The sequence below is a fragment of the Calliopsis andreniformis genome, chromosome 3 (assembly GCF_051401765.1).
Source record: "Calliopsis andreniformis isolate RMS-2024a chromosome 3, iyCalAndr_principal, whole genome shotgun sequence".
Classification (NCBI taxonomy): domain Eukaryota; kingdom Metazoa; phylum Arthropoda; class Insecta; order Hymenoptera; family Andrenidae; genus Calliopsis; species Calliopsis andreniformis.
Window position 1 is genome coordinate 19,866,056 of NC_135064.1, and position 8,955 is coordinate 19,875,010.

Genomic DNA, 8,955 nt, shown 5'->3' on the forward strand with positions numbered 1-8,955 from the left:
TATGTAGTCGTTATTGTTGACCTATACTACTTACAGATGAAAGTAGATTGGAATAAGACAAGGTTGAACTTCTTCTTATGAAATCTGTACTATTTTGTGATCATCGAGTTACACAAGTGTTAAACAAAAATTTCTATAAAAAGTGTAGAAGCACTGTATCACAACGATCATGATGTCATCGAATACAACACGAAGGCCCCTCACATCGTAAGCAGTGTAATATACGAACAGTAATCTGTACATACCAGAAAGCCAGATACATATATTGATATAAATATATTTATCGAATATTTCGAGTACTTAATAAAAAGAGAAAATGAATGCCTTCCGTGGTTCGCGACTACGTATCGAATTAAAGGAGAATTGGATGATACGAAGGTAGTGAACAAAGGTGTTCCCAACAACTCGAAAAGCTAGATCGACTAAATAAACACACAAACACAAATACAAGTACACACGCCCACGCAATCCGTTATCAAACGTGTTATTTTCCTTCGAGAATCTCCTCTTCGTCGTCGATTAGGAACCGTGTGCCTATCACTCGGTTTAGCGTTAATCGTTAAGGAGTACTCAATTAGGGAGGTGTTTAGGGGTCGTATCGAGTCACGATCAAATTCAGAGTCAAACTAGCATTCAGATGTCTCGACTGAACTTCAGATCTGACGATAATAAGTATTGTAGGGAGCTAAGTCCATGTGCCGCGTTTGGGAAGCTCGTGTGACCTGAGATTAACGTTTAACCCGCGAGATCGATCTTTCGGACGGGGTCGGAGGGGTCAAGTAACCTTTTAGGCGTCGTGTTGTTGCTTCGAGCGACCCGCACCCTAAATTTTCCGCGAAATTCTAGCGCGATTCGACGTTGTAGATTGTGTGGAGACTGTAGCATGAAATGCGATAGTTCAGAGCGATTTATTGCGCCATGAATTGATCTTTATCACGTGTTCGAACGGTATGTAACACAATGTAGAAGAATTGTATACTGTTTCTGAGAGGAGGAGCCGCAAAACGTTTATAGGAAAGCATCTTATTAGAGCCAAGTCTGCGCAACTCGGTGCTCCTTGGAGTATTTTTCAGAGAACAAGAGCCGAGGAATTTTGGAATATTAAATAAGTTACGTCTTCGAGAGCAGCTAATTCAGGAATCTGAAAACCTACAAAGCAGTTTAGTACTCTCTTCTGTGACTAGCGTCACTAGTTCTTAGGATTACTCTTGGCTCCTGTTTTGTGACAACTGGCAGCATTAGTTCTTAAGATTGCTCTTGGCTCCATTCGCGAGTAACAGAGCGCTGCTCTTGGGAGTGCAGTTGCGCAGATTGGCTCTAGGAACCGATGTTTCTTGGACTTCAGATGCGATACGTTAGGAAATCGACGAACACTCAGCGTCGGAAGACTGCTCTTGCGAGTTAAGTTTTAACGAATTCGATCGTTTAGCTTGTGGAAGCTTTGCTCGCTGCAATTATACAAGAGTGATCTGTCGAGAAACAATATTTTAATCTTCCAAATGGTGGAGATAAAAATTTAAGTCACTAGTGATTTTACAGTTAGCAATAAACAAAATTACAGTATTCAGGATTCAATCACAACCTAAGTACCAACCCTCGTATCAAGGATTTTACTCAAACTTAATATCCACTTACTAACCCTTTGCTCCATTGACTCCACCGCAGGAATACTTACGATAGTAGCAATAACACACTCGAAGTGCAAAGGACTAATATTGTATTAAGTTACACAAATTTACATACTCCACGGATCTAAAAATTCACCCAGTAAAATAGAACGAATACAAAAAGAAGGGAGGTCAGTATTCAACAGACAGCGGCACCTGCTGGAAGATCAGTTTTCATCTCTATCAGAATCTCCTATGAACTTCCCCAACTGAATCTCTCCCACAGATTCTAGATAGAAAGCGGATCCTCGAATGCAATCACGTTCCATCAAATTAATCTGCAAGTTCACGTGAAATCACGAGGTTGAACACACAGCGAGCAAAGTTTCGCCGAGCAAACGGCAGAGCGACTCGGGGCAGGGGCGGCGCTAGTTTTAGTAGATAAGTCTTGAATGAGGATGAAATAACGAGAACGAAAGCGTGTGAGAGAAAACTATAATAGAGAGGGAGAGCGAGAGAAAGAGCGAGAGAAAGAGAGAGAGAGAGAGAGAGAGAGCGTGAAAGAGAACAAATCGCGGAGTTTTCTAAAGGGAGGAAAAGAAACACAGTATTGCCTTTCCAAGGGACGCGGCCTCGGCCCGCGAGTTTCATCTTAAGTTCTAGAGCAATAAATCGGCGACAATCACGGCGTTTCGGGCCGAGTACGCGTCGCCACTTTCTCGTCTGTCCGCGCGTTTCATTTCTTTCCTCTCTGCTTCGACCGTCGACGACGAAAAACCATTCTACGATCGATGCGCTTCGCGCGCCCGACATACTTCTAGGTCCCTCGTTCGCCACGCGTAGTCGACGATTTTAGATGGCCCTGCTTTCATGGGTTTTCGCGGCGTTTAATTACTTGGAGCAACGAAAGACAACCTGTTGATACATACGTACTTTGGGGGAGCGTGTGCTGGAAGGTTTTCAGTTATAAACTGTTATTTAATTTAATTAATTTATTATTCCTCCCCTTCCAAACAGATGTCTTTAATCGTGAATTGTGAGCAGTTCGATTAATTGTTCCTGTTTGAGAAGAAATAATGCTTCTTAAGTTAAAGTCAACGAACGCTGGCCTTACAGTATTTTCTTAAAATATACCTAATAAGTAAATCGTAAAATTGATTAATCTCGGTGGAACACTAACGTCATCAGGAATATTGCAAACTAATAAGCGCATAATTGAATCATAAAATGTTTTTTCTTTTAATATCGCATATTTGCATGAACGGAGCACGCGAGGAAGATGGAAAAATCGCGTGACAGTCGATATGTTAAATTATGTTGATTCTATACAGGGTGAACCAAGAAAACTGGCCAAACACGAACCACAGATACTTCGCTAACTTTAACAATTTATAAATGTGTTTCGATGCTTGGGAACGAAGTCACCCACACAGAATGCTGAAAGGGAGATGAAATATGTATCCCAGAGGTAGCAGTTTGTTAGCCTGGCGAAAATAGTGTTAAGCAAGCGAAATGTTCAATCGATTAGTCGAACGATTTTAGTCGGTCGGTTAAACTGCGCTAATTTAGACTGCACGCGGTTCTGTTTTGACTGTGGCTGAGCGGGAGACAAAAGGGCCACTGTTACGGTTCGACTACGTATTGTGAACGAGCGACCTATATACTACGATTTCTACCTCGGTAACGAGCCGAGATTGTTCCGTTCGTATTTTGTTGCTACGAATGTTGGGTCTGCTCCATTCTGTCTTTGCCAAATACAATCACTTGGCGGAAATGGTGCGGAATTGTTTGGCCCAGAGCGACCACCGTGATCGATTTCACTGATTTAGATTTCGTTTAGCGAAGACTGGTCTACACTCTTAGGCAGTGTTGTTCGAGTCTCAGTTGCGAGTAGAATGCAATTCTCGTTCTCTGTCTTCTGTACACAAAACGTAGCGTGCAGAGAGAGACACAGTGGCTAAGGAGTTGTTCTACTATGAACAGCGCTGCTCTTACGAATAGATATTTATAAACCATCGAGTTGGTGCACATGAAACAAACGTTTTGAGATGGGACAGTTAAGCAGAGGTTTTGCAATTTTGTGTAAATTAAATTTAACTTGATATCTGTTTACAAGTTTAACAGTAATATTGACCAATGAAGACTACTGTTTTTTTTATGATAACAGAGAGATAGTATAATACTTGCAGTCGACAATTTTATATGCACCAACTCGGACACCTTATCAGTATATATTTCTTATTTGAATGAGTGATCGGAGTGTAATTTTTTACTTGGTTCTCGACGTTTTGTTCTTCAGTCGCGTGCTTCGGTACTTGCCACAGCTTTGCCAATTGTAGTATTTGGTAACTGATAGGGGACTCAGGCCAACGTCATTACAAGAACGATCGTGTAATTTCAATGACTTCTCCAGTTACTTCTCGCTATTTTCGGAGTCTGTGTAACTTGTACGAGTAACTTCTGATTAGAAGGATGTATCATGCGATTACTTTATAAGTAATAAAAAGATTTTTGATTCTCGAATCTGGACTTGTCTTTGTGACAATCCTTCCTAGGTTCGATTTATAGTTTATTACCTTTTCTTTCGAAACTTTTTATTGATCGCTACTCCTGAGAGTCCTTCTTGTATATTATTCATCCTCTCTCCTTCTCGTTTCTCTTCATTTTCTCTTCCTTCAGTTACCAAAGCCACATCATTAATTTCGCTTCCACTATTATATCCTCGCTAATCTAAGCATGCTTCGCGATAATTTTATATAATAAGAATATCAACGTGATCGTTCAATGAGCCAAAGTAGTCCACAGGAAGGAACTGTAAGTTGCAGTCTCGTTTTAATGACGACGATCATTATCCTTCACCGTTAGGTTTCATTGTGAGGAGTAACGAGCACAAAAGAAGCGAAAAGACGTTACAATGTGAATTTCCGATCGTGCCAGACCAACAGAAGGATAATGGAGATCGATTCCTTTGCATTTTATTTAGATTTCGAGAAAGACGTCGAGATGTCGATAGCTCAATTAGCCACCAGTCAGGCCTTCTCTTTAGACATCACGAATCACGATCGTCGAATTGACTCTAATTCTCTAAGTATAATTATCATTTATTTCGAAACTAAAAGAAATAGAGTTCTTGACGATTCAAAAAATATGAAAATTTAAAAATTGGATATTGTAACGTATGAATATTTGAAAATTTAAATACTTGAGATTTTGAACATTTGAAGATTTAAATATTTGAAATTTTGAATATTTAAAAATTTAAATATTTGAAATTTTGAATATTTGAAAACTTAAATACTTAAGATTTTGAATATTTGAAAATTTAAACCAACGAAGAAACGAACTGTCAAATCAACGGTTTAAATTATTTTTGTATTTTTAAATTCAAAGAGTGCTCTTCCAGTATCGCTTATTTTAAAGTTGCAAGTAGCAACCCATTTTCAACGTAATTATCTTCTCTAAAAGTTAAAGCGTATAATTACTGATCCAGATATCGGTGAAATATAGTAAATTTATTACAGAACTTCCGCGCTGGGGTTGGTTAATTAATACCTTCGTAATTTTCTCGAGACTCGAACTGGTTAATAACGAGTATTCGAAAGTTTCAATTGGTTTAAACGAATACGAATTCCTTGAACAAAGGGGTAAACGAGGTCGCCCACTCTCTATTTCCTTCCCCGATGGAAACTTGAGGGCTACTTTTCGAGCTCGGACGAATTAAACTCGTCTCGAAACTTTATTTCGTCCATTGATGCTTCTTGAAGATTTATACGTCAACTTCTTGAACTAAGAAGTAACAATCGAATCACCGCTACGGTTGCCTTCTCCAAACTGTCTTCAACCCATTTCTCATTTCAGCCTGTAATTGATCATGCTCTGCTATTATCAGACTCAAATACAAACTTACTGTTAGCTTCTTTCGTAGCGCAGAATGAATTTAATTGCACGACATAACTTTAGTTGATGCTAGAATATTTGTCATTGAAGAAGACTAAGAAATTAAGGACAACTGGGAGGTTTCTTCTTGCGACAAAGAGCATAAGCTCGTTAAGAAGGTTATCACCGTCATCTTAATACAAATAATATGCAACAAGTTGCATTCCTTAATTAGCTTCCATTTGTTCCTGGATGCTCTCTGTGGATCTCAGATCTTAATATACTCTTTGCAAACTTCTACGTAGGTTCTTGCATTCCTGCTGTTTCATGCTTTGTAGTTACACCCGTGTGATAAAGTGCTTTGAGTTTCAGTCTTGTGTTTTAAACAGTTTTATTCGTAAAATTATATATTCTATACGTGAAATTACAGAGCTACTCTTTTCTTCTACATAATCAAATGCAAAGGAATAGTATTAATAAAAACTCAACTAAAAATAATGTGTTCATAAATTGTAAGTTAATAGAAACATAATACTGATCTTCGTTGAGTGATTATACATATATAATTAAAGGCTAAGTCAGTTTTAAGTGAAATGCAACACCTCGACGCAACCAGTTGCCACGTTCCTCTCGAGGACATCCGACAGGAAGCGAGCAAATCAGTATGTCCCTTTGCGCACTCGCGTAAACTGGAACATTAAGCACATCTTCGTCACCTCGAAGACTCTCTCTCCTTATTTTGCTTGCTGCATCGTTTTCGGTGTAATCATCCGCTAAAAACGCAATCTGGCAGCTGGGTGCAGCTGCAACCGACGGTGCATTTGCATCCAGGTCCCTCAGGGTACCATCCTCTATCACCGCACCTGTATTTACAGTATTCAGTATTATTCTGTATTACAAAAATATTTAGACCATTTTTCCAATTTAATTTCACTCTTTCCTCAGTTAAATAAAATAACAGTATCATTGAAATAGTTTGTCTTCGATGATTTCTTTAGATCGAGTGAAGAGTATAAATTTAAGGCTGATGGCCAAGTGTGATTACTTGATATCAGAAGACCCTCAATAACCATTGATATCTTCCACTCCTCGTTCCTATGATTCTCCAGCCAGTTCACACGAAGTCGAAGATTTTCCAAGGGTTGCCGCGTTTCTCGCGCAGTGTGCTGTTTCAGTACAGTTAAGAATGCTCGTGGCCTGGCCAACGCCGAGATGTCAATTGTGGACGAAGAAACTGACAGTATGGTTTCTAAGGATTGGTATCTCGACAGCAATCCCTTCACGAAGAGGAGAGCTTCCTTGGGACCCCATTTCCAGTCTTCCATCCAGTGTTTCGGAGTCTGTAAGTTCACAAAATAACATTTTTTTAATTTAAGATATTTTTATTAACACAGCTGGGGTTTCAGAAATTGAAAGAATTTAGCTTCACCTTAGAATCATCGAAACGTAGGGTTTCAGTATCAGTTCGAATCTGGTTCAGCATTTTTTTAGTCAAGTTCATTTCGTCGATGAAAAAGCGTTCCAATGGGTTCTTGTATCCGCCGCTTGCCATATTCGTTGACAACCCAAAGATTGAACTATGACGATCAATCAACTCTCTTAAGTCCTTCTGAACCTTCAGTTCCGTCTTCTTATTGCTTCTTTCGTCGCTGTGAGATACTTTCATGAGGACACCTAAGAGCAATGATTACAAATTTATCTACACAATATTGATTGCACAGATGAGGTGTAAGAGTGGATTGGCTCATGCTGTATATTTTCTAGAAGAATGTTGTTCAATTACGATACATCATACTTTGTTCGTGTAGATTCTATAGACGTAATATTAAATACACAATCTAGCTGTCATGTGTGCACACAGCCGAGGTAGAGTGAAGAAAAATAATTTTAGATGAGAGTAGAGCTTGAATAATACTGTTACAAAATTTTGTTACCATTTGCATGTCACTCGAAAGTTTACTAATAGATATGCAGATCAGTGAATTAAACGCAGTTCGCGTATATTTTAGTCGTTTTTTCAGTAACCAATAACTGGAAAACAAGGCCTCGGGTTTTGTCATTCTCTACTTTCATCTTATTTTTGCATGTGGAATTACTCCTCAAAATTGTTATCATTTACTGTCGTACATTTTTATATGTTTCTTAAATGTAATTATTTCTTTTACCCCAAAAATCTACGATTAGTATTAATTTTTAGATCAGTAGAAGGACAGTCTTGAATCACTATTTGATACTTCATTTGTGGACCTATTATTATCCTACTCTCTACACCCTACATAAAGAACTCAATTTTCCCCACAACGCACCTCTCAAATGTGTCAAAGCAGCTTCAGCAGCTGCTCTCTCCCAAGCTCTATGAGCGTTAGCTGGCAAGCCAAAGCACTCCTTAGGCGAATCGTTATCAGGAAGCTGTTCCAAATTCCGAATTGCATTCTCAAACGAACTTTCAGAGACCCTCAGGACTCCAGCCAGCTTCCTGCGACCCTCGAACACCTCAGAGGACCAAACGTCGCGGACCATGGAGCCCAGTGCACGCATGTCGTAGTCATCTTGGAGCCTGCCACCATAGATGACAGCGTCCAGCAGCCCTCTGCCAGTCTGCCAGCCTCCCTCCTTGTCCTTGCTCTGCTTCGGGGCCATTTCCCTCACGACCAGCTCATAAGCGGCTTCAAGGTCCGATTCGTTCCACTCGTATGGCCTGATCCAGCCTTGAGGGACGAACTTTCGCCGCTCTTGAAGTGTCGCGTGGAGCCAAGACAGCAGAACGCTTCCAGGTACGTTCACACTGTTTTCCTGCTTCTGCTGAAGCTGCTGCAGGGACCTCTTCACGTTCCTTTTCACGCCTTCTGGTGGCTCGTAAGCGAGCTTCAAGCAGAGAGCTGCGAGGCTGGGGTAGAACCCTAGACACTCCTCTGTAGTTAGCCAGATCCTTGTGCTGGGGTTCTTGTTAGTCGTGCACATGGGAGATCTTAGAAGACTCTCCAAGCGAGGCAGCCAATTTAGGGCGAGGTGCAGGTTGCTTAGGAGGATCCAGCTACCGGTTCTGTATGGTAGGGTTTGAGTTAGTTTGTGAGGTTTCTGGTGTAACAATTAGACTCCTGTGGTACGTAGGTCTGAACCTCAGAGCCAGAGGGTATTAAGTCTGCTTGCTTTCTATGTAACTTAATACCTTTTCGCTCTGGGATATAAATATATAGGTAACAATTGTTATATTTCTTTGCTATAGTACTATTAACGTGCAAAGTTTCAAGCAGATTATTTATAGAATTACCGACAAGCACTTTCCAACGCAATTTCAGCCTGAGCAACTTGGCCCTGGCCTAAAGACACCTCCACGAATCCTGTTGCAGACGTAACCTGATTATCAGCTAATGCTCTGAGTTCCGAGCCAGGATCTGCCCCTGGTGACAGGAGCAATAATACAGGATACGAAATTCCCTGTTCCGCTATCTTTCTTAGAGACCAGGGTGGT

General features: G+C 40.3%; 3 protein-coding genes across 4 annotated transcripts in view; 2 read left to right on the forward strand and 1 right to left on the reverse strand.

Annotated features, from left to right (window-relative positions):
- The window catches only part of Rdga (retinal degeneration A), a 49,852-nt gene extending 43,184 nt beyond the window's left edge, over positions 1 to 6,668 (forward strand). The window contains exon 12 of one of the 2 annotated variants that reach the window (XM_076393437.1): positions 6,659 to 6,668. The gene's annotated coding sequence lies outside the window, so the exon portion shown is untranslated. Of the gene's footprint in view, positions 1 to 6,481; positions 6,541 to 6,658 lie in introns of those variants that run through there. The other variant, XM_076393438.1, reaches the window with a different exon arrangement.
- LOC143177335 (uncharacterized) lies at positions 5,961 to 6,450 on the reverse strand. Its single transcript, XM_076375210.1, has 2 exons — positions 6,396 to 6,450; positions 5,961 to 6,346 (listed from the first exon to the last, which is right to left on the reverse strand). Exons 1-2 carry the CDS (start codon positions 6,448 to 6,450, stop codon positions 6,057 to 6,059), a joined length of 345 nt encoding a protein of 114 aa, XP_076231325.1. The 3' UTR covers positions 5,961 to 6,056.
- Positions 6,669 to 8,065: 1,397 nt separating the features above from the next.
- Positions 8,066 to 8,955, forward strand: part of LOC143188924 (transmembrane reductase CYB561D2) — a 34,104-nt gene continuing 33,214 nt past the window's right edge. Inside the window, exon 1 of the mRNA XM_076393458.1 lies at positions 8,066 to 8,257. The gene's annotated coding sequence lies outside the window, so the exon portion shown is untranslated. The remainder of the gene's footprint in view (positions 8,258 to 8,955) is intronic.

Coding starts and splice junctions, on each gene's coding strand:
- LOC143177335 (XM_076375210.1), bottom strand. CDS start 6,450: ATGATACTGTTATTTTATTTAACTGAGGAAAGAGTGAAATTAAATTGG. Junction 6,347..6,395: donor GAAATTAAATTGGAAAAATG/GTCTAAATATTT, acceptor CTGTAAATACAG/GTGCGGTGATAGAGGATGGT.